Source organism: Cyprinodon tularosa, unplaced genomic scaffold, assembly GCF_016077235.1.
Source record: "Cyprinodon tularosa strain WSP-4 unplaced genomic scaffold, ASM1607723v1 ctg504, whole genome shotgun sequence".
Classification (NCBI taxonomy): domain Eukaryota; kingdom Metazoa; phylum Chordata; class Actinopteri; order Cyprinodontiformes; family Cyprinodontidae; genus Cyprinodon; species Cyprinodon tularosa.
In genome coordinates this window covers 346303-371833 of record NW_024039235.1, presented here as the reverse complement: position 1 = coordinate 371833, position 25531 = coordinate 346303, and the positions used below count along the sequence as shown (strand labels likewise).

Genomic DNA, 25531 nt, shown 5'->3' with positions numbered 1-25531 from the left:
CCTCTGATATTCTTAGAGCAACGCAGAAACTATGAGATGTGCATATTTATTTATAATTTTCTTTCTGTACTAAAGTTGTTTGAGTCTATTTTTGTAAATTAAAATAAAACAAATAAACCAAACAGCCTAAATTCCATTTAGGACAAACGGGATCATGCATTCTGCTCTGAGTATTTCAAAAACTCGAAAGATATCATCTCTCAGATTTACAGAGAGTATTCTGTAAAAAAGAAAATACCTTTGCACTTTAGTAATGTCAGCAGCAATAGCAACTATAAAAAGCAGTGGTTATATCAAAATTTGCAGAACGCCGTGTATGGAAGCACAAAATTAGAGAACCTTGAAGCAAATGAACAGAAGCAGCAGGGCATTGTGCAGTGGTAATAATATGATCAGGTTGTATGTTAGAACTTCAAGGTTGCACAGGAGTGATTTTTGTTAGGCTGCAACGGGTAAAGACATTGCTGCTAAAAACACACAGAGAGTCATGCATATGGGACATTGAGGTTTGAGCTGCCAGAGCCTATCAACTTCACAAAGCTGCAGTGGGTTAGGTTGGTCCAATGTTACAAACTGTTTCTTCTGGCAAATAACTTGAATTCTATCTCTGAGGAGAATGAGGTTAACATGGAGTTTTTATTGCATGGGAGATAAGGCAGATGATGGACTAGCTGAAGAGGACAGAAACACGTAACTGATTGTGCGGAAAAAGTTATAAATATGGCAAATTAAGTAAAAATGTTATGCGGCAGCAATTTTCTCGGTATGGTGATGTCAGAACAGAGAATGGAAAATCAGTTGACATGGTGTATAAATACAGTTTTAAGCATGTCAAGACCAAACATCAAGCCAAGTTACTCAAAAAGGTAAAGGTTACCAGTGTTTTAAATGTGGCTGCATTCCAGATCATCCCACTGTAAAATGCCAGACAGAGGACCCAAAATTCAGTCAGACACAGCAAGGAACATTTCCAAGTTTTATCCAAAGAATTTAGCAGATGCTGCAGGAATGCTAAGCAGTGGAGACAGGAACATTAACCTGAAGTAATGATGTGTGGGGAGAGGAGGAAAGAGGTTTTTGATTCCACTGCAAATCTCAGATCAGCTGTGGCATCTCTGCAGGTTTGGATGATACTTAGAGGAATGGGAAGGAAAACTAGTTCACAGGCCACAATCATGACACCTAAACATGATTGCCCTTCTAATGGGAAGAAATGTTATTTATGTGGGACAAAGGGACACTATACAGTACGCAATTGTCTAAAACAGTGCATAAACCTGGAAAGAAATGAGGATTCTCCGTTTTTAGGTATCATGTCAAATGAGGGAGAGCTCTGGAAGATGGATTTTGAAATAAACAATAAAAGCATCTCTCTCTAGATTGAACCTGGAGCTGTTGTCACAGTTGGGCCACACACCCTGTCTGAGAAGATCTACAGAGACAACGGGGCCCCCAGTATTAGAAATTCACTGGACATTTTGGGTGTTGCTACAATGAAAATGACAAAGGTAGAAAAAAGAGATAATATAAAAAGTATATGTTATGAGACACCTGCCTACTGCACTTTTAGGTTGACCTGGCATTCAGAAGCTGGAGCTTGGGACTCGCTTGTATGCAATAGCTACAGCAACACTAATGACATACTACCCAAAGATCTGCAGCGGTCTTGGAGAAGTGAGGCAGCCATATGTCATCTTACTGAAACCAGGGGCTTATCTATTTTATTAAAGACATCCAGCAAGATTAATCTTCCATTGATGGACAGAGTTAAACAAGAACAGTCTCGTATGGAAAATATGAGGGTGATTTGTAAGGTGGAGAAGTCAAATGAATTGTGCTCTAGTGCAGTGGTGGTATAAAAAAAATGGTTCCTTATGTAAATGTAATGGCCTTATAAACCAAATTAGTCTTGAATGAGCAAAAATATTTAGTTAATTCTGACAAATACGTTCGACTGGAGATACAGCATACAACTTTTAACACAACTTGTAGTAGTTTTTCAATTTATTTTTATTTTTTTTTGGTATAGCCTCTGCTCCTGAGCATTTTCAAAACAGAACGGTAACTTAGGTCACCGAGGGGTTACAGTGGGAGTTTCTTGTCACATTGACGACGTGTTGGTGTGGAAAAAACACTGGGGGAACTTGTTTCTTGTTTGGGTGCAGTTTTCAGCAAAATTCAAGAAGCAGGTATGACACTAAATAAATGTGAAAGCAGAGTGAGACATTAGAGTTGGAGTCAGTCCTGACTTGGATTCAATCTTGAACCAAATAAGACTGATGCTGTCAGAAAATTGAAAGAGCCAGAAAAATAAAAGTAAACTGTGTACAGTAAGTAAACCATTTGAAAAGTGTGTTTGTCTAGAACCCTGAGTACTTTATTGGGATTTCCTTTGCAAACTGCATTAATGCTGTTCGGCATTAGGGCCATCAGTCTAGATGCAGTGAAAGCCAAATTGCTTCTATAGCAACCATGAGGTTATAAATTCTGGTGTCTTTTACTCTTCCTCTTGACCGTAATCCTCATACTTGTCAGGAAAGTAATCTAAGCAGAGATGCCAGGATTTCCTTCACTGCAAAACACATCTTCCATTGCCTCTAGCCTCTGTGTGAAGATGATATCAACATCTCTTAAGTTTGTCAGCATGGGGGAGCATAAGATCAGATTTCTTCAAATGTGACTCAGGCCACTGGGCTATGTGGTCCGAAATCCAATACATATCTAATCTTTTCAATTGCAAACTGTGTCTAAACAGCCATATTGCATTCATCCCACTTGTACCAACTCAACAAAGATCAATATTCTGCATCTTGCAACACAGAGGCAGGGAGGGGAAAAAAAACATGGCGGAAAAAAATGCAAAGAGCAATCTTTCTTTTTGATCTTCTTGAAAAGATTGCTTTGTTAATGCACTGCGCTTGGAAAAGAAATGAAAGATCACTGTTTATGGATACAGATTCATCTGTGCATAGTGGCTCTGAACGAAATAACTGCAACCTCAGTTACCTCCTTATTATATTCTTACATATTCTTGAAAGGATTTGACAAACTTCTGAAGGCTGAGTTATCCTTTATTTTTGGTGCATCTTTGACTATTGAACCTTTATCTTCAATAAAACTTATTATGTAGTTGCGAGGAAAAAAAAAAAAAAATAAAAGCTTCTAATTATATTTGGTGACTTAAACATCAACATTTTGACCAAAATTTGTGCCCTTTAAATTGGCCTTAGATGTCCCTTTGTCTGTATTTATGCATTTATGTACTGTATGTATGCACACATAACTCAATAGGTTGTTACATTCATGCTGATACTGATTTTTTCACAGTTTCTGTCTTAGTCAGTTAAATAACATGCTGCTGTCATTTGTTTTGTGCACATTCCAGGTGTTGCTGCTATTTTTCACATATCCATTACTGTAAAAATGCTGTTATTGAGTTTTTATTCTCCATTTACAGAGTATTCTTATTGTAAAAACACTGTACAGCACAACACTTTATTTGTTTATCAGTTATTTTTATACACTTTTCTAAGGTCCACATTGTGTGACCACTTCTGCTATAACCCTTGGCTGCTGTAAAGACCAAATTTTGAATTGAGAAAGTTTCCTGGATGGGAAGCGAAACGTCTTCAAACTTTGAAAACAATGTCCACCTGTTGTTTTTTTTCCCTTTCTTTTTCGTAACACCATAATTTCCCCATTGTGGGACAATAAATGAATTTTCTATTCTATTCTACATGTATGCAGGGGCGGAGCTAGATGGGGGGCCAGGGGTGGCCATGGCCACCCTAACCCACCTCTTTAGCCACCCCTACCATTTTCTTTACCTCTAATATAGACGGTGGCAGCAATAATACTCTCAAGTTGAATGTTTTAACTTATTTAACATTTTAATATTATATATGTAAACAATAACCTGACAACAAAAATGCTGTGGTTAATTATGCACATCAATATACTGATATTAAAGATGATAAATACAGAATTCATGCTCTTTTCAGAACTAAATTTTGTCTATGGGGTAGAGAGGAAATGATGTCTCTGCAAGTCATCTAGGAAACTTCACTGAAGTCAGAGATAAATAACTACTTTAATAGCAAGTAATCCATTTAATGTAGATATTAGAACATGTAAATATAGATGCAGATTGATTAATAATAAAATTAGGTAAATAATGACAATGAATAAGATGTTCGCCATCCATCCATTTTCAAAACACCTTATTCTGAGTGGGGTCGCGAGGGGTTCTGGTGCCTATCTCCAGCAGTATGGGCGAGAGGGGAATTTAGAGAAACCAATTAACCTATCAGTCATGTTTTGGGACTGTGGGAGGAAGCTGGAGTACCCGGAGAGAACCCACACATGCACAGGGGGAACATGCAAACTCCATGCAGAAAGACCCCAGGCCGGGAATCGAACCCAGAGCCTCATTGCTGCAAGGCAGAAGTGCTACCCACTGTGCAGCCCATAAGATGTTCGCCCCAGAACTTAAAACTGAAAGAATTTTGTCCACTACACCTTTAATTTAGACAGCATAGATGTTTAAATATATGCAAAATTATAGTTTGTCTTTATTTAAAAAAAATATGGATGTTGTGGTTGTTTATTGTCCTTTTCGAACAGTGTAGATTGATCCTGAGGTTCTGGTGTCCAACTATTTTAGGCCATCCCTCAGAGTACATTGCCTGGCCACCCTTATAAAAATTTCTGGCTACGCCTCTGCATGTGTGTATTTTTAATCCATTTTCTGATTTACCTGACTGGGCACATTATTCTGTGGTTCTCTTGTGAACTGTGGTTAATCTAACTTAGTTATTTCCTCATTCTTCAGCGTTAAAGAGAATATTTTAGTGCTGGATTTTCCTCAACAGGGCTTGTCTTTTCAGCGTTGTCGGCCTCGTGGCCGTTGCCAGGGCAACCGTCGCTGACATTGCTGTGTAGCCCCTCCTCCCTCCGCTGCCTCGTCACAACCGCTCTGTGAAATTCCTGCGCTCGCTGAGCTGCGACGCCACCTGTCTAACGCTAAACTTCTAAAGTCTCTCGTAGACCGACTCCAGTCCAGCTGTTCGTCCAGCGGTGAGTAGTGTTATTTTGCTTCCTCTTTGCAACAACGTTTATTTCAGCTAGTAGAAGTAAGTAAACTTTGACGTTTAGTGGAAAAAGCACCTTTCAGGCGTCCGAAGTATTCTCTAAGGAAGGGCGCTCTTTAAGGTTTGTTTAAACAATTTCATGAGTCCATTAGGTGATATTTGTTGCAGGAAGTTTCTTAATAACAAAGAGGAAGCGAATGTCTTTTCACTGGCAGGTGTTTTTTCTACCATAGTTGATTGTTTCTCAGTCTTATCTCTGCTGATTTGTTTCCATTTAGTAACCAGATGTTGCGTCTGTTATGTGTGTTTTAGAAGGGCCCACGACTTGTTAAGTGGATCTTCTATTTATAGACTACATGTGTGATGTTTAAAGGAGGGGAAGTAGATGCTCTCCTAACTTTTTTTTTTTTATATAGATTTATCTTTGCATCTCGGTCTCTGGATTCCTGCAGGGCCATGTGGCGATAGGCTTGTCAAAGTTTGGGTAAGTTAGGAAGCATAAGAGATCAGGTGTGTCTCATTTGATACCTGCTTAAAATAATATATTTGCAGTTTTTTCACATCTATTCTAAGAGTTTGAGACACAGATCAGATGCGGGATGGTTATTCTTATCTAGGTCATTGCAACATGCTCTGCAGAGCGTGGTTGTGGTTAGGACTATACAAAAAGTTTCTCTCACTGTGGTTCTGACCACAGTGGTGCTAACTTCTTTACCTTAACATTGCCCATGTCAAGTCCAAAAACTGATAAGGTCTGCATACAAAACTCATTGCTCCTGAAGTTACAGAGAGCAGCTCAGCAAATGAGAGTGGAACCTGTGAACTTGGGAGTAAGCACACATTTCACATTTGTTGATCTGCAAAATTAAGTCTTCAAACACAAATCTTACAACAATTAAGTGGCAGTTTGAAGATTTGCAGTGGTGTCAAAAGTACACACATTTGTTACGTAGAAGTATATACTGCAGTTTAAAAACACTCTGGTAAAAGTTGAAGTATCAACTTGACCTCTGTAGTCAAGTAAAAGTGAAAAAGTATGTGCTCCAAAAACTACTTAAAGTATAAAAGTATAAAGTAACCTTTAAACAAAAAGCACTCAGATGCCACTATATGAATTGAAAGCTCAATTTTCCGACTATTTAGAAAAAATTCTTTGAGATAGGGCCAAGGATGAGGGAGGTCTTGTTGGTCTCCATCTCCTGATACGCTCTCGCCTGTTTCTGGCCTTTCAGACATTTTAACATCTTTTTCTGAATCCAACTATGTAGCATAGGGGCGACAGTTGCGTTGGATGTAGGAGTTTGCCCTTAAATCGAAGGGTTGACGGTTCAAGCCCCTACTCCGACTTTCAGTGTCGTTGTGTCCTTGGGCAAGACACTTAACCTGCATTGTCTACTGATGGTGGTCAAAGGGCCCGGTGGCGCCAGTGTACGGCAGCCCCGCTTCTGTCAGTGAGCCCCAGGGCAGCTGTGGCTACAATGTAGCTTGCCACCATCAGTGTGTGAGTGCGTGAATGAATGTAGTATAAAGCGCTTTGGTCAAGTCTCCTAACTTGAATAAAGGCGCTATATAAGTACATGCCATTACCATTTACCATGATATAGAAAATTTGCTTCGGATGATTTCCTTTAGCTAACCATTGAGTGTTTGTGTTATATGACTCATCCAATGACACTAGTTTTCACTAGATGTGGACGCCAATGATCTGCATTGGATGTCACACATGACGTGAAATAAGTATTTGTAAACATAAAATCAAAGCCAAGACTAACTAGACTAGACTTGTGTGAAAATGTAATGAGTAGAAGTCAGAAGTAGGAAGAAAAATAAGTAATGGAGCAAAGTATAGATACCTAAAAAGTGTACTTAAGTGCAGTAACGAAGTATTTGTACTCCGTTACTTGACACCTCTGATTATTTGGATCACAAGGTCAGCAAACTGCGTTTTCTTCAACTATAAATTATAGTAAGTGTAAGCAAAGTTTAAGAAGGGCTAATTTGTTTAACTTTTTTGAAAGCTATATGTAGAACATTTTTTGAAAACTTTTTTTTCAATTGACTTGAAATTAATGTTTGAGTAAAATATGTAAACTGACAATTTATATTCATCCTAAATTGTTTGAAAATTTTTACTAATTTCAGTTAAACCTCCAGTTTTTCTAAAACGTTCCTCTAACATTTTGAAAAGCCTTGGGTTTCAAACACAACATTTGAAATTTGATGCTTTTGTTCTTCCATTCTGTTGAAGAATCCACGTTTACAGCGAATGTAGGGATCCTACATAACTCTTTCGAAAGAACTTTTTTGTTTTTAGATAGTTCCTTTTCTTATATCCTCTTGTGTCTTGCTCACTCTGACTTGTTTTTTTTTCCTCATGAGGCTCATCATGCTTGCAAAATATTTTGCTTCAACCAGAACATGACTTGCTATAAAAAAAAAAAAAAAAAAACTTTACTTAATCTTGTATTTACAGTATTTTCTTTTTTTTTTGGAAAATTGATCTCACCGTGCAATTCGAATTTAAAATATTTGAATAATACTAGACTTTGAATTGAAATACTTTTTAAATTTAAGGGTATTTATTTGCATTACCTGTAGTGAAATGCCACGTAACCAATTTTCTCTATCCATCACCCTAAATGCATGACTGCCTTTTTGGTCTTTTGCTTGTTTACTATATGTACCTTTTTATGGGTCATCACACACCTTTCTGATTCTAATGAATTAACCAAGCATACTAAGGATAACATAGTGGGAGGAAATCTTCCAAACCAGTGCATCCAGGCTGCCTATAAAAAAAAAAAAATTGAGTAACATCGGTCAGTCGATAAAGTAAAGGTTTTGGGGTTTACTTGTCAGATGATGTTAGTCTCTGAAACCAAATGCTCACCACACTTTTCAGATGAATCATGCAAACATTATTTCCCCTCCACTTTGATACACTACAATATGTTGGAGTTTTTATAGAAAACTCTGTTCAATCCATCATTTGTTTGTGGTTCTAACATGAAATAACCTGGTTTGAAAAATTAAAACTTTAATGGACATTAGTACTTTTAAAAATCACTATTTGTCTTTTCTGATTCAGTAAAGAGTGATAAAAAAATATCTTCCTGCTAATTCTCTTTACTTGACCAGAGGTTGTAACTAAGACCCTCCTCCTGTATCTTTTCATAGGTTTCATCTACTAATTACAGAGGTGGTTGCTAAGAGATGACAATCGGTGACATTGCTGAAAGCCTCGGTTCCCCAGCAGTCTGAAGCTCCACTTCTCTGGGCTCCCTTTGCTCTAGCACTCTGTCTACAACTGGCTCATGTGAAGGACGCAGAAACACACTTCTACAACAAGACACTGATACCATGGCAGCTTTCACCTCCCCATGTCCTGACATCAATACCACAGGCTGCAGCATGGCCCAGACAACATGCCTAGGGAAAGGAAGCACCGACAACATGTGTGCACAAGAGCTGACAAGGAGCGGGAATTCGGACGTTGAAAAGAACACTATCCTGGGGAAAACTCACGAGTTTTTCCAGATGTGCGACATTGAGAACAAAGGCTTCATTAACCGCCGGGACATGCAGGTGAGGCTGCTGATTCAACATCACTACCAAAATCTTCATTACTTTTATGCTCTAAATGTGTTTTTTTTTTGTTTGTTTGTTTTGTTCTTTTTTAAAAGATACACAGAATAACTGAATAATTAAGAAAAAAGTACCTCAAAATGAAGCAGAAAGGAAATATGTAATTAATGAAACTGGAAAACCTCTTGATTGTTTCAGTGTTTGCTCTCTTATGGGACTATTGTTACCTCTCTGTATAGAGAATCACTTTAGAGTTTGTTATGGCTTTGTTGAAATCCACACCGCCACTTCAATAAGAACATAATACAGGGATGGTCCTGTGTGCTCATTAATGATGTCAGAGTTGACCGTGATATTGCTGCACGCCTCACTCAAAGAGACATAAAAGAGACTGAGACACACTTGGACACATGGGAGCTTTGTCATACAACCCTGTACCTACATTATTGTGCAGATTCAGTGGTCCATCCAATGCCCATCCAATCCTTTGATGAGGCACTTCAACGCTCTGTGTCTAAAGAGCATAAATGCATACAGGATAAGCTTTGATCTGTTGTTCAGGATGACGATCTGGGAATCAGTAGGTAATTAAAAAGACCTTTCAGTTGAGACAACTTTTTATATTAGCAAACTGCCACTAAATGCTTTGTGAAATGTTTTATACCCAATACCACATGAAAAAAAACAGCTTTAAAAAGCAATTTCCCTTTATATGAATTATTATTTTATTTTCTTTTAAACTTTCATTTTTATTGAATACTTTTCTCCTTTTAATCTTATTTTATTGAAACACATCTTGATATTAGAAAAAATAACCTGGGTAAATACAAAAAGCATTTTTTCATAAGTAATTTAATTAATAAATGGAGGAAAAAATCATCAACCCTTTGATAATCTGCAATGAGGTTTTTAGATCATTGTGGAGGAAATACATCCAATCTAAGTGGCTTAACTGCTTTAATTCAGCTGCTTTAGAAGGAAACAACCAAAAATAAACCCAAGGAAACCCTTTCCAGATTAATGTTTGCCTCTTTGTTTCTCATCCGTCCTTGAATTTCTTTAGATAGGGTATGATGCGCCACCCTTTTAGATCTTTTAGCCTACTTCATGCTGTCAAGCAGATTTTATGCAAGTAGTTTCCTGATACTGCTGCTCTGACACTGTTCAGTTCTTGGTATGGCTGGTGTAATTTAACTCTTTCTTCTAAAAATGTGCTTAATGACAGTAGATAGTTAATTTTACACGAAAGACAATATATATGTACTTTGACCAGGTTGGTTTAGAGACCTTTTTTTTTCCCTTCTGTCATTAAATTTAGAGCTGAAACAATTCATAGGGTTAATCAGATTGATTATTAAAATAATCATTAACTAATTTAGTAATTGTTAAATGGAGTATAGAGACTCCAAAACATAAGTTTAGCTGATAGAGTGACCAACTTAGAGCTGCAATCATATCAATATTGTAAAAAAAAAACCAAAACATTTTGCATTTAAGATAAAACATTTTCGTCTTTCAATGTGCTCTATCCAAAATTCCTCAAGTGGAACAATTTTAGTTTCAGCTGGCTTAATTTTTTTTATTAATCAACAAAATAATCAGATTTATCAGATTAATCGTTCTGCAAAATAATGGTTAGTTTCACCAAATTAAAAAAAGTAATTGTTTTAACACTTTTTTCCCCTGTATTTTCATGGGGTATATTGTCTACTAAAATGTGTTTAGGAACCTATAATATTTAGGTTTAAAAACGTACTCGAGGTCAGTGGAAGCAGATTTTTATCTTTACAGTTTAATTTTCACAACTGAGTGTTTCAAACCAGGACCTCCAACAGGATAGCTTCACAGGTCTGCTCTGTGTTTGTTTAAGGGGCATGCCTTGAAGAGATAAGACTCTTCATGAGAACAGCTGATTGCCCAAAGCAGAAGGTATCGGTTCTAATCCTAAGGGCGGCTTCCGTCAACACTTCAACAGAGCAAACACTGTATGAAACCAAGCTGGTTACAAAGGTGTGGCATGTTGACTGTCCTTTACACTGGCTCAACAGTTTGTTTCAGCTTAACAGGAGGATCTTATTGCATCTTCTTCTAAACTAAACTTGCAAGAACATTTAAAACCTTATGGCAAGGACTGTATTGTTTTGAAGACAAAACAGTAAAAAATGCAGAGTAGATTAATAAAATGATATTTTCCATTTTTTTAATCAATATATGTGAACTGGGGTTGCTGTTAATGAAGTTCTGCCAGCTGTCATTGTCTGATTCTCTTTTTCATGATGCAGCAGCGATTATCAGTGAGCTGCAGATCTGGTGTTCATGTTTATTTAGCTTCCTGGTTAACCTTTTATTGAGGTCACACAGTAAAGGAGAAAGAATGTATTTTTAAAAAATCACTCTATCTGCTACTGCACATAAAACTCGCACATGACAGTTGTTATAGCTACGGAAATGTTGATGTCCTTGAAATCTGTTAAACCAATGGTTTTTTTTGTCTTTTTTTTTCCTTTCTGACAGAGACTGAATAGTTGGCTTCCTCTTAGTGCAGAGGAGCTGGAGAACGTGTTTGATACGCTGGATTCTGATGGCAATGGATTCCTCACACTGGAAGAGTTCTCCTCTGGTTTTAGTATGTTTCCATCGCTTAATTATCGTATCTGACCTGCAAAATTTTTATTGAGATCTCCATTTTATTTACTTATGTATTTTTTATTCTTTTAGGTGCATTTTTGTTTGGTCGGAGGATTTCTGTAGATGATGTCATGGGTGAGAAAACCCTCAGTCAAAGCCTCCCAGAGGTTCTATATCAGTCCCAGTGGGAAGAGGGTCAAGGAAATGGAGAAGATGACGAGGAAAAGCACTTTGCTATGCTCATGGAGAGCCTAGGGGCCAGCAGCATCCTAGAGAAGTGAGTATTTCATGTATGCAGGCTGGTGATTGGGACTTTGTCTGCTGAGTGTGCTACATTCTCAGTGAAATGGCTTGGGGCTATAACTGGCTTCATAAACTATTCAAGCCTCATCTGCTTATAGAACAGCATGCGTTTTACCTGTTAGTGATGTCTTTGCTTGTGTGTACTTGAACTTGCTTCTAATTGAGGACATCTTTGGTGGATTTTACAAGTAAAGTGAGGACCTTTCACTGGTCCTTATTTTGTTGGCTTAGATTAGGACTAAGGTGTGATTTAGGTAGGGTTGAAACAATTGGATTAATGGATTATTGAATAATTGTCAACTAATTTATTAATCGATTAATCGTTAACCGTATTATGGAGATGGTAAAACATGCCTTTAGCTGACAGAGCGACCCACTTAGAGCAGTAATTATACCAAGATTAAAAAATAAATAAATAAATAAATAACAACTTTTGTCTGTCAATATGCTCTATCCAGAACTCCTCAAGTGGAAACGTTTTAGTTTCACCTGTTTTAATTTGCCAAAACTTCTTTAAGGAACCTTTGGCTATGCAATTATTAATAGATTAATGAAAAACAAATCGACAGATTAATTGATTTGCAAATTAATCGTTAGTTGCAGCCCTTGATTTAGGTTAAAATTAGGATGAGATATGTACAGCATAAGTACTGGTTGACTTAAGGGTAAGTATAATGGGTTGTAAGTATAATGAGTATAATAGGTTGTAGAAAATAAATGGAAGTCAATGAGGGTGTGCAGACTAACAAATCTGCAAGGAATGATAGAGAAGCATTTTAAAAATCTTAACCTCCATATTTTCTCAATGTATCTGTTAAGAATCCCAAAACAGTCTTTGTGGCTTCTTGGTTTCCTTCAAGCAATGCAGGACTGGACAATAATTTAAGATGAAACATTTTTTATATATATTTTTTTCAAATTGTAGAGGCGGATGCTGCTTTTTAAAGATCACATTGATTCTCTCCCGCATAACGGGAAGGAAAATGACATCTGGAATCATTTCAGTTGAGAGAGTGCAGCAAAAATTGATTGGCCATTTGGTTAGATGTCATGGAAAGCTTGAAGGATCTTTTTAACATTCCTAAAAAAAAGTTGCAGGGAATTTGCTACTCATTAGACTAGTATAAAAAACAAATTTCCCTTAATTTTTTTTTGTGTGTGTGTTTATAGTTTTTGTTTTTCATTTATAATTTTGTTGAACCAAAACTGCATTATCTAATGTGTAATTCACTGCATCAAAGCAGTTTTTCTACCTCTCGAATGAAATATGCATGAAGCATTCCATGTTGCTAGAGAACCCTTGCGGTTACAGTTTTTCCCCAGTGTTTTATTGTCATTACACTGTCACAAGTACAGAGCAACCAAATTAACTCTGTGAAATTAACCCATCCTGTTGTCGAGCAGTGGGCTTGCCAGTGTGGGGTGCCTGGGGAGCAGTGTGGGGTTAAGGGTCTTTGCTCAGGGAGCCAGAGTGGCAGTCTGTGGGAGTGGGGCTTGAGCTCAGATCCTCTGGGTTCAAGGCTATATACCCTAACCACTAGGCTGCTACTCCCTCACTAGGCTGCCACTCCCTCAATAGTTGATCAGTGTTGACATTTTGTTGGACAGGTGCTCAAGTGGGGGGAAAAAAAGGGCCCAATACAACTTTTTTAGATTTCCTAATTCAATGTCAGCACAAATAGATCAGTGACATTACAAAGAAAGCAGTCATGTATAATGGGTATGAGAACAATTGACCCATGTGCTACAATACTAACCCCTGATTCACTCTAACCAGTAGCAGTGTTCACATCAGCATGCCTATAGCTGAGATTTAACATGCTGGCAGAAATAACCCGATTATGTTTTTCGGCTGATATCGGATCAGGACATCTCTTTCTTATGGTGAGAACCTGTGCAGCAAGTTGTGTTGTAAGATCTACATGTAGGCACGCCTAGGGAAACAAAAATCAACTTGGTTCAAGGATTTATTTTAAGTACAATAGAAATCTTGGTATTATTGTACAACAAAATTATGAATGAAATGTTTAAACTCAGTACCAGCCTTTAACAAGATTTCAAGAAAATTTAAATATACATTTCCCTTATATTTTATTTTTTCAAACTCAGCATATGTTTGTCTTGACTACATAATTCTGTACTTTAAGAACAAAATATTATCTGCACCACACAACCTTATGTTGCACCTAAGCAGGATCGTAGGATAGACCACTCACAAGGTAATTTATGCTCGCAATATATTATAGTATCTCATGGTTGTTTTCAAACATCAAATAGTGCACCAGAGTCCGGCTGGAGCCGAACTGTAGTTTGGTGTGAGTTATAGTATGATTGTACTTTCTTACTGACCTAAACGGTATCAGATGTAGGTGCCGGTGTGAAAACACCCTAAGCCTGCAATTGCAAAAGTGGTTCAGGGGAACTGAGAAAATGATTGAATCCTAAGTTGCACTGGCCTAAAGAAACAAAAGTTGAAAACCTTACTGTATGGAACTTGCTCTGTTACTACACTCTATGCACTACAGCTACTCTCTATTAAGGAAGTAGAAAAGTCCCCCTGATCCCCCACTGTTCAAGAGTACAAACCTCCATGTAGCTTTAAAATAAAACAAACGGCACAGGATGAGGATATTGATTAACTACAAGCCCTGAGAACTGATCAATATGCCTGCTGATATTATCAATGTATAAGAGGTTTAGAATTTAAAACGATATAAAAGCCTTGAACCTCTCTCAGAGCTTCAATCAATAACTTGAATGTGGACAGATGATGAACTATGATGCTCACCTAAACTGACAGGCTGAACAAAGAGAGCATTAATTAGAGAAGCAGCCGAGACATCCATGCTGACTTTGGATGTTAAACTTCTTAGCAAAGTCCAACTGCAAGTCATTGGCTAAAAATTTGCTCTGCCTAAGATTTATTTATTTATTGCAGTATAAGTATTTTTAAGTTTAGACCTGCAAAATGCCGTTAAACTTCAAGATTTATTTTCTCACCACAGTTGGTGAAGATATGCAAAGTTTTGTGTTATATTGGCAGAGATAACTGATCTAAATCTCATTTTCTCCGGATTCCAACTCTTCTGCATTCAGTCCTGCAGAAGTGCGGAGTCTGTGGGCCCAGCTGCGGCGCGACGAACCACACCTTCTGACAAATTTTGAGCATTTCCTGGCCAGAGTGACGGCACAAATCAGAGAAGCTGACCAGGAGAAAAGGGAGATGGAAAGTGCTCTTAAAAGGTTTGAGATGAACATATATTAATGACTTTTGTGACGCCAGTTAGTGACGCCTGATTGGTTATTGTTAGTTTGCTGTTAAATATTGTTTCTACTACAAGCTTAAATCCTTATTTTGCACTAATACTTGATTTTTTTTTAAAACAATCAGGAAAGCGGCAACCCATGACAATGAGATCCATCGCCTATATGAAGAAATGGAGCAGCAAATAAAAAACGAAAAAGAAAAAATTCTACTGGAGGTGAAATTGGACAAAAATACTTTAAGATTTTCATATTCTTGACAAATGTTAAATATTTCCTTTTTTTTTTTTTTCTTTTTTTTATGTGTTTCAAAAATTGTGTTTTAAGGATTATGAGCGATTTCTGTCACGGAGTAAAGACCTGGAGCTGCAGCTGTCCAGTAAAGAGAAGGAGCTGGAACACATCTTCCAAAAACAGAGAAAGGTCAGCGGGAACATACTAAGCTTTATGTTGAATGGCTTTCTTTTACCATTTCTATATCTAGAGATATCTGAACACTGGATGTGATACAAACAGGGAGTTTTAACGGCCAGTGCAGTCTGTTTTACTGTGAAAATCATGGTAAAAAGTAAAAATCTTACCAAAAATCTTAGGAAAACACACAAAAACAGGATGTGATTAATAGAAATGTGGCAGCACAGGAACTCAGATAAGCAGCAGCAATCATGAATTTAGTGTCTTCACACTAAATTCATGAACATTTCCAGGCTCATCCAAAGGTGCCTTTATTTTTGATTGAATAAAGGTATTAGATCTGCTGAACAACAATTTCATTTCAGTTGGAGCATCAGTGCCAGGAACTTCACAGCGAGCAACATGAGACCAAAGTAGAAAACGTGAAGCTGAAACAGACAAACGATGATCTGGCTCGAGAGCTGGAGCTCGTCAGCCAGGAGCTAACATTGGCCCAGGAGCAGCTGAGTTTGCTGCAAGAACAATCTGCACATCTTCATGAGGAGAAAGAGATGTGAGTGATCTTCCATTTCCAGGAAACTGCTGAGCATCGGTCATTAATTGCAATCAGGCAATCTCTTTTTTTCTCTTCTTTCTTTCAACTATTGAATTCATAGTTGTTTAAGATATTCTGCAAACACATCCTTTTGAGCATTTCTCATCATTACTATTTTTGCCGTTTTAGTGCATTAGTGCAGTTGAGACTTTTCATGCAGGACCTCCTCATGAGCTTTGTCATCATACAGAATCAGGAACAGAATAGTAAAAAGGCAATTGTTTTCCTGGCCATATCGTGTAAATAAACAGGAAAATATATATATATATATATATATATATATATATATATATATATATATATTTATTTTCCTTTTCTGCCCAGTATCATTATTAATTGTTCAATTTTGGTTGTCAACAAAACCACAGAGCATAAAGTTTTTTCTTTCACGAAAACTGATTTCTTTTTACTCAGGGAAATATACAGACTGACTGAAGGACTACACCGTGAGCGAGCAAGCCTTCTGAAACAACTCGATCTTTTGAGGTATGACTCAATAAAATAGCCTCGTCAGAAATGCGGAAGCTGATATTAAATGTTTATTAATGGCAGCTAAAGTCTTCTAAACTTCTGTCAGTGTTGTTTACCTTGTATATGTTTTGTACTGTGCAAAGGTAGATCACTTCCTAAACCAGTAAAACATGGATAATACAATAACAGGAAGGTTAGAAGATAGAAAAAGAGAGGTTTAGAGATGCCTATTGTATGATATAATTGAGCTTTTATGTATTCTGGTTTACATTCTTACAGGCATCACATATTTAGACACTTCTACTCATTAACAACCTTATAAATGTTCCAATTCTTAATGATTTATTAGTAGACAAGCAGATTATCTGAGGAACAAGAACAAATTCTCTGCCAGTGTTTGTGGCAGAGAATTTGTGAACTTTGGCTTAAGGGCTTTATGTATATGTAAAATAGATATATACTGTATGTATATGCAGGAATATTTTATTAGTTATTTAACTGTCATGTTTTTTTTATTTTTATTATTTGTTTAGAGAAATGAACAAACATTTACGGGATGAGAGAGACATGTCCTTTCAGGTGTGTTCAAATAAGTATTAAAGATATTTTACATGTATTTCTGGTATTTTGAATCAAATAATTTCATCCTAAATTATATGTGCACTTGGCAGAAACCAAAGAGTACCAAAATGAGTTTAAAGCAGAGGACTTTTCTTGATGGCGTCAAACAAACCAGCACAGACATCTTTAAGAGGTAGCTCATACAGAGCTTATGGCTTAAGAAGTATTTAACTTGGTGCTGTAAGCTAGATAGCGGCTTTATTCAACATGAATGTTTTTGCAGTGAGGATGAAGAGGAACCAACTGCTCTCAGGCAGACCCCTGTTAACGGATTATACCAGCCATCGCTTGCAGCTGAAGCCAGGTGTCGTTTCCAGAGGATCATCTCCATCGAAGAAGACCACCTCCCCTATTTACTGAATGAAAACGCTCCCCATAAGAGTGCTGAAGAACAAAGACTTTCAGACAGTGAACACGATGTGGATGTGATGATGAGCAATATTCATCAGAGTTCCCCCCTCCCTCAGCAAGAGTCTGAGGACATTGTTGAGGAGAGGCAGATTCCATCATCTCCAAGGGGTCAGCCAGTGGGCAAAGAAACAACCATAAATGTAAGCATTACCACTTTTAAAATCCATCCAAGTGCAGGTGGAGTTTTGTTTTTAATATGATCTAACCAAAGCCTAAGGTTTACAGAGCCTTCCATCTTTCTATCACGTGTTTCTCAGGAGGAAAGTGTTCCTTCAGCACCTGACAGACTCTTCAAGGTTGTCCTGGTGGGGAACTCCAGCGTCGGGAAGACCTCCCTCCTCCAGAGATTTTGTGATGACCACTTCCACCCTGGCACTTTTGCCACAGTTGGTACGTGGTGCAAATATTCAGTCAGAGCTCCCCCATTTCCTGCGAGTTGACTAATGACAAAACAGCAGAGCTATGTGGTTAACCTATGCCTTGGTGCTTGGAGCTGAAAAATAGTAGTTTTAAAACAAAAGTGAGAATGATGGGCATCGTTTTCTTAGATTTCACATTTAAAATTTAAAAGCATAGTACTGCACAATGTGCATGATCCCTAATTTTAATTTATTTTATTTATTTTTTGTCCCATGGATGGCTTTAAATTTACACTTATGAAATCAGGTATTTGCTAAGAATTGTTCATTTGCTGAATTCTTTTAACCTACTTAATTTTTTTTTTTTTGGAATTGTTTTGTAATTCTTATTTTTCCTCATTTAATTGTAAATGTATGCCACAACATAAAAAAAAGAGGGGTAAAGAAAAGCTTTATGTGGATCACTTTGATTCAGAGAAATTTTCTGTGGTTACAAATGGAAAATACACTCACCGGCCACTTTATTAGGTACACCTGTCCAACTGCTCGTTAACACTTAATTTCTAAGCAGCCAATCACATGGCGGCAACTCAGTGCATTTAGGCATGTAGACATGGTCAAGACAATCTCCTGCAGTTCAAACCGAGCATCAGTATGGGGAAGAAAGGTGATTTGAGTGACTTTGTACGTGGCATGATTGTTGGTGCCAGAAGTGCTGGTCTGAGTATTTCAGAAACTGCTGATCTACTGGGATTTTCACGCACAACCATCTCTAGGGTTTACAGAGAATGGTCCGAAAAAGAAAAAACATCCAGTGAGCAGCAGTTCTGTGGGCGGAAATGCCTTGTTGATGCCAGAGGTCAGAGGAGAATGGCCAGACTGGTTCGAGCTGATAGAAGGGCAACAGTGACTCAAATAACCACCCGTTACAACCAAGGTGGGCAGAAGAGCATCTCTGAACGCACAGTACGTCGAACTTTGAGGCAGATGGGCTACAGCAGCAGAAGACCACACCGGGTGCCACTCCTTTCAGCTAAGAACAGGAAACTGAGGCTACAATTTGCACAAGCTCATTGAAATTGGACAATAGAAGATTGGAAAAACGTTGCCTGGTCTGATGAGTCTCAATTTCTGCTGCGACATTCGGATGGTAGAGTCAGAATTTGGTGTCTACAACATGAAAGCATGGATCCATCCAGCCTTGTATCAACGGTTCAGGCTGGTGGTAGTGGTGTCATGGTGTGGGGAATATTTTCTTGGCCCTCTTTGGGCCCCTTGGTACCAATTGAGCATCGTTGCAACGCCACAGCCTACCTGAGTATTGTTGCTGACCATGTCCATCCCTTTCTGACCACAATGTACCCAACTTCTGATGGCTACTTTCAGCAGGATAATGCGCCATGTCATAAAGCTGGAATCATCTCAGACTGGTTTCTTGAACATGACAATGAGTTGACTGTACTCAAATGGCCTCCACAGTCACCAGATTTCAATCCAATAGAGCATCTTTGGGATGTGGTGGAACGGGAGATTCGCATCATAGATGTGCAGCCGACAAATCTGCGGCAACTGTGTGATGCCATCATGTCAATATGGACCAAACTCCCTGAGGAATGCTTCCAGCACCTTGTTGAATCTATGCCACCAAGAATTGAGGCAGTTCTGAAGGCAAAAGGGGGTCCAACCCGTTACTAGCATGGGGTACCTAATAAAGTGGCCGGTGAGTGTAAATCAAACTGTTAAATACTTCCCCCTTTGAGATTTATTTATAAATGACCAGATCATTTTTCCTTTTTTTTAACCTTGAGGAAAGTGAGTTGTGTGGGGACAAAAAAAACTTTTAGGGAAAAAGGAAAAACATTGATTGAATAAGATAATTTATTACTTGACTCTTAGTCATTCATAAGCTGAAATAATTATCTTAATCTACTTCTGAACTTTTGTGAATAGGCATAGACTACACTGTGAAGACAATAACTGTGGATAACAGCCAGGTGGCGCTGCAGGTGTGGGATACAGCAGGGCAAGAAAGGTAAGATTGCAAAATCAGACAGAAATCCTCTTTCTAAGCTCATTTGTAAAAAATATGGAAATGATTTTGGTTTAATGGCACATGTTGTCAGAATTGTAATATAAAACTTAGAAGCACCATGAGTCCCAGCGCATGCAACAAAAAATAAACCCTTGGTCCACTTCTTGCTTTTCCTCCTCCAGGTATCGAAGCATCACCAAGCAGTTCTTTCGTAAAGCTGACGGTGTGATTGTTATGTATGATATAACTGCTGAGCAGAGTTTCACTGCAGTCAGACAGTGGCTGGCAAGTGTCAAGGTAACAGATAAGCAGTTCCACCTTTCTTTTTATAAAGATCTGCTTCACCTCAGAATATCAGCAGGTCTGTTTTTAATTGATAGAGGAATGGATAGACATTTGTTTGATCACCTAGGAAATATAAACCGCTCATTTTAAGCCTCCATAATAATCTGCTTCTCTATTCTGGGCTGCTTGAATTTACCTCTGTTTCCTTCTCAGGAAGGCACCGGTGAGGACATACCCATCATGCTCTTGGGTAACAAAACAGACAAAGAGAGTGAGAGAGAAGTTCAGAAAGAAATGGGCGAAAGACTTGCCAAGGTCTTAATTTTGATATACCCCTACATGTTTGATTTATTTGCTGTGTAATACTTATTGTGCAACTGGATAAATGCATTACTTGTAGTTGTCTTTTATTTTTATGTCAATATCCATCTATATATCTATTGGCATCTGCTCTGCTCTCTGTTAATCATATAATGTTTCATTTAAGGACTGTCAGATGGCCTTCTTTGAATGCAGTGCATGTTCTGGATACAATGTGGCAGAATCAATGGTGCATTTAGCCAGGTAAGCAGTTTATTCACAAAAACTAAAACAAAATGATAAAGCAGGTCATGGTTATTCTTTCAAGACCAAAGACCAACTTTTGTCAGTGTTTAAAACAATATATGAGGAAGTGGTTCAACTTGTACTTCTATATGAACTTTTTTTGGCTTTTTGGGTTGTTTTTGTGAGCAAATTTTATTTCCATATCTAAAAGAGGACACGGGAAGTGACGTGACCTAGGGGAGTCAGCTTAGCTTTACAGCAGTAAACAATGGATACCAATGCTAATTAGAAAAGGCAGAGACTTTAAATGTACTTCTGATATGATGAACTGCAACCTTATAATTATGAGTGAAAGTATTTCACTGCGATAGATTAGTCCAGCAGAATCCTGCTATTTATCTAAACTGCAGATGTCACTCTGAGATACAATGTTTTGCATGATGTAAACGGATCCTATTGCAAAATCTCGGATGGTAAGTAGGGAGAAACACCAGCTGTTGGTGGGGTAATGTCTGCTGCTTTTTGTGCGCTGAAAGAGGGAATAGATCCAGTTTTCTTCCGTTAATTTAAAGTTTTTTCCAGGGTTCATATCGATCCCAATCAGCCATCCACTAGCAAGTGCGTGTAAGGTCTGTTTACTGAGCCGTCTGCTTTGGTAAGACTTGCATCGGGACTGGATCACCGATGGTATCTCAGTCACACTGAGGAACAAGTTTCATTCATTTTAGCATCGTCTAGCAGAGTTTGTGCAGCTCCCATAAATGCAGTATTTGACCATGTTGATGATCAGGACAACTCTCTCTATTTGATAACTACCGTATTTTCACGACCATAAGGCGCACCGGACTAAAAGGCGCACTCTCAGTTATGTGTCCCATTTCTGTATTTAACACACACATAAGGCGCACTGGACTATAGGGCGCGTTTTTTATATACAGGTACATGTCCTCTACTACCTTTAAATACCTCTACTGCGTATTTAAAAATACAGCGGGGGCAAAACTGAGTATGACTGTGCTTTATTCATGTATTTATTACAAAGTATTAATCAAACCTGGCTGCTGGCCGTGAGACAGACACATCGCAGATGACACAGCGCTGTGGTCACTCCTAAATTAACTTAAAATCCTGAAACCTGCCGATGGAATATGTTCGCTTTTATTACCGGTATCCTGGTGCCTGCAGCTAAAATTATTTAGATGAAAAACACCTGCCAGCAGCCGCGGTGAACGAAAGGATTTCTACTGTCGGCGCACCGCTGGTATGTGGGGGTCTGAGCGCATCCGACAGAAATAGATAATCTGGATGAACTGACTGCAATTATTAAGTTTTCAGGTGGCCTTTCTCACTTAAAAACATATTAAAACTACTTTATTCCCACTGATCACAGCAAATATAGCTGCAAGATTTAGATTATTTAGATGAAAAAACACCTGCCAGCCACCGCGCTGAAGAGGAGGAGACGCGCTCAGAGGCAGCTGTTGAATTAAGTTTTCAGGTAGAAAAATAGAGCGGGAGCAAACCTGAGTATGATTGTGCTTTATTCATGTATTTATTACAAAGTATTAATCAAACCCATCAAAGTCATCATCCTCTGTTATCCTCAGCATTCCTCTGAATAAAACAGCTGCGCTAAATCAGACATGCCAGTTTCCCCTTCTTCGCTGTCAGAGTCACTTTCCGTTCAGCGCAGCTCCTCAGAAATAATGCCGGCTTTTGCGAAAGCTTGAACAACAGAGCCAGCAGACACAGTCCATCTACAATCCATCCGCAAACGGTGGCGTAACTTGCCCGGCGCTGCCTTCCATTTATCCTGAAACTGTGGTCTCCGTCTGTCATCCATCGCTCCCACGCCGCTCGCAGCCTTACTGTGAACGGCCGCTCCACACCGATGTCGAGCGGTTGAAGTTCCTTTGTCAGACCCCCGGGATAACGGCGAGCACAGCGTTCATTTGATTCACCTTTTTTTCACATCGGCTGTGAGATGGGCACGCAGCGATGGTGATGCGTGGAAAAAAGCACCTGGTCTTCTCACATACACCTGCCTCAGCCACGCTTTCATCATCTCCTCATCCATCCATCCAGCCTTTTCATTTGCGTTAATATCATATGTCATCAGAGCGCTGTCTGTCTCGCTGCCAGCTCCCAGATCAGCTTCTCTGATTGGTTGATGCGGCGCGTCCAGCAGCAAAACTTCAATTTTTCCATCTGAGCAGCAGCAGCGCGTTGGCGGTGCATCAGATGCTTAAACGCTCCCGACGTGCTGCACCAAAACGCGCTGCGGGACCTTTTGCTGCACCTATACGCGCGTCAACCATTGACTTTGCATGTAAACTCGCTGCTTCTGCTGCACCTGCTGGGTCCGGTTCACACCGATGTCGAGCGGTTGAACAGCGAGCACAGGGTTAATTTGTTTCCCCATGTTTTTCACATCAGCTGTGAGATGGGCACGCATGGAGTCACAGATTAATGGTGATGAGTGGAAAAAAAACACCTGGTCTCCTTACATTCAGCCACTCTTTCATCATCTCCTCAATGAGGTGGTCTCAAAAGTCGCAGTTACAACACACATAGGGCGCACCGCACCATAGGGCGCACCGCACATTTTGAGGGGAAAAAAAGACGTTTAAGTGCGCCTTATAGTCGTGAAAATACGGTACCTACTTTCCACACACAACTGAAGCAGCTCTATTTGACCTCGCGTGACTTGTTAAAAAAAAAAAAGCAATTGTTAGAGTCACTGCTAAATGATGTCACTTTTGTTGCTAAATTTACTTCGTTATGACAGCCTAGACGCTTTAAATCCTAAACAATCTTTTTATGTTGCCCATTAGCCAGCACTTGGTTTGGATTTTTTTGGAAAAAAATTACCTGCAATTTGCTCTTTAACTTAAAGTAGAAACATTTTCTTGTTTTCTTGGTCTTTGAAAATGTTTATTGTATCTAACTTGGCAATCCATCACTTGACAAGTGAGAATGTTTTATGACTATTATTCAGATTACCAGACGACCCTGATTATAAGAAAACCCCCTCTTTCCAGGACCAGTTTTTAGGAACAAAACAAGAAGACCAAAAAGACTGATAAACCAAAATTATTTGGTTTAAAGAAACTATTTTATATTGAAATGCTAACAATTTATTTTAAATAATATTGCATTGAAACCTGCACAAAGCTTTTCCTCACAGGCGTCCTGTGCTTTGTTGAGCTCGCTGTCACTCCTAGTCACACCCTTCAGCTCTGCACTTTTTTGATAAGCTTTTCTTTTCCTGATCGCATTTTCTGGTATTTTTGAACGTGCCATTTTCTGACATTGCACTCTTTAACTCCTTATTTCTTTGCTGCCTGACTGGTCCTTGATGCCTCTGCTGTGTTGACCACCATATTTTAAAATTGGAGTAATAACTCCGCCTTAAATGTTTGCAAACTTGTCTGACTTTTGATTCACTCCATTCTGGGCAGCGACTTTCCAATTGTAGCGTCTGTGTCATTTCTTCTCAGTAGTGATAGAAAGATGACACTAGCCTCAACGAGGTTAGCTTACAAAAAAAAAATGGCGCCCTCTGCTGTTCTGTTCGTGTCGGACCCCAGACGACTGTCAGCCTGTATAATTGGTTAGACCCCGATTACAAGATGCCGCATTTCCACATCTCTTTACACAAAAAAAAAGAAGTCCTCTATTAGGGCAATACGTTATATTTAAAGTTTTCATGTCACCATCTGTTTGTCCTGATTGAACTGATTCTTAGTTATATTTGCTAGAATTCTGAAGGAACAAGAGGATCAAGAAAAGGAGAAGACGGTCCAGCTGATTAGCAGCCACACAAAGAAGAGATCCTGCTGCTAAGAGATAAGACACTTTATACAAAGTTGCACTACCCTTTAACCAAGTTATTACATGTCCTAGTATAAGCACATGTGCCAGAGAAAACACATTGATATATGACTGTCAGCAAGTCTTTAACCCTGTCAGCAGGATCAAAACTATCTCCACCTGTCCGGTTGAATAAAGGGAGGTTAGATATCAAACTAGCTGAGCAGGATACAAAATCAAACTAGATTTTCATAGAAATTTCGTAGCGTCTGTTTTAATTTATGCTGTATGTTTACTCTTTCACGTCGGAAGGCCAGATAATTTTTTTTCTTTGATTTTTATCAGTTATAATTACAAATATATATATATATATATATATATATATATATATATATTAAGGTGTATTATATTAACATGTTATTTCACTTGCTGTAGATTTTATGTGTTAAAAAAAACACCCAATTGCATTAAAACACCATAATTCTAGCAAGCTAATATTAAACTTTATACTGTTCATACTTTGTTGGTCAGGTTTTAGCTGACAGGCTGATTAATACTATTTATGAGATTATGTGAAGTTTTTCACAATTGTTTGAAAAAAAAAAAGTTTGGATTTACAGAAGTACTTTGCACATATTTACAAGTATTTGTTTCAGGTTTGTCATTTTTAATTGTCTTTTTTTCCCTAGTTATTTTTCTTGATGGTTGGTTATTTAAAAATAAATGTATCTCCATTGAAACTGATTAACTGATGTTTTTGAACATGTGTCTGGTATATATTTTCAGATGTATTGTCATTTTAAAAAAAAACTGTTTGAAAGTAAATAAATTATTCTGTATTAATATACCTGATAACGCCAAGTGTTTTATGAAAATTAATTTGTGTATGGAAAACCTATTTTTGTCACAACTGTTTCACTACTTGTTATTTTTTGTGTATATATTGAAATGAAAATAAATGTAATGAGAAATATATCAATGTTACTCTTCCTTGCATCATGAAAAGAAAATGGCTTTACAGTATTACAAAGTTAAGTTTATTCCATTTTTAGATCACATGACAAACTTTGTAAAAAAAAAAAAAAATGGAAGATTTTTATTGAAGCACTCTTTT

General features: G+C 38.1%; 1 protein-coding gene across 3 annotated transcripts; it reads left to right on the top strand.

Annotated features, from left to right (window-relative positions):
- Positions 1-4965: 4965 nt before the first annotated feature.
- On the top strand, positions 4966-24790 carry cracr2aa (calcium release activated channel regulator 2Aa). 3 transcript variants are annotated; one of them, XM_038303115.1, is made up of 19 exons: positions 4966-5076; positions 5507-5574; positions 8268-8675; positions 11190-11301; positions 11394-11580; positions 14703-14849; positions 14998-15088; positions 15198-15293; positions 15650-15837; positions 16294-16365; positions 16884-16929; positions 17022-17104; positions 17195-17522; positions 17640-17772; positions 19692-19773; positions 19956-20070; positions 20272-20373; positions 20546-20622; positions 24366-24790. In XM_038303115.1, the coding sequence occupies exons 3-19, from the start codon at positions 8451-8453 to the stop codon at positions 24448-24450; spliced, it is 2169 nt and encodes a 722-aa protein (XP_038159043.1). In that variant the 5' UTR covers positions 4966-5076; positions 5507-5574; positions 8268-8450; the 3' UTR covers positions 24451-24790. The 3 variants fall into 3 exon arrangements, with proteins under 3 accessions (XP_038159043.1, XP_038159044.1, XP_038159045.1); XM_038303116.1 differs by having other exon boundaries at positions 5507-5600; XM_038303117.1 differs by lacking the exon at positions 5507-5574 and having other exon boundaries at positions 4984-5076.
- The last annotated feature ends 741 nt before the right edge of the window (positions 24791-25531 follow it).

Excerpts from the sequence above, each read along its gene's own strand:
- cracr2aa (XM_038303115.1), top strand. The coding sequence starts at position 8,451 with ATGGCAGCTTTCACCTCCCCATGTCCTGACATCAATACCACAGGCTGC. Across the intron at positions 15,838-16,293 it reads CTTCATGAGGAGAAAGAGAT|GGAAATATACAGACTGACTG; the intron begins GTGAGTGATCTT and ends CTTTTTACTCAG. Across the intron at positions 19,774-19,955 it reads GATACAGCAGGGCAAGAAAG|GTATCGAAGCATCACCAAGC; the intron begins GTAAGATTGCAA and ends TTCCTCCTCCAG.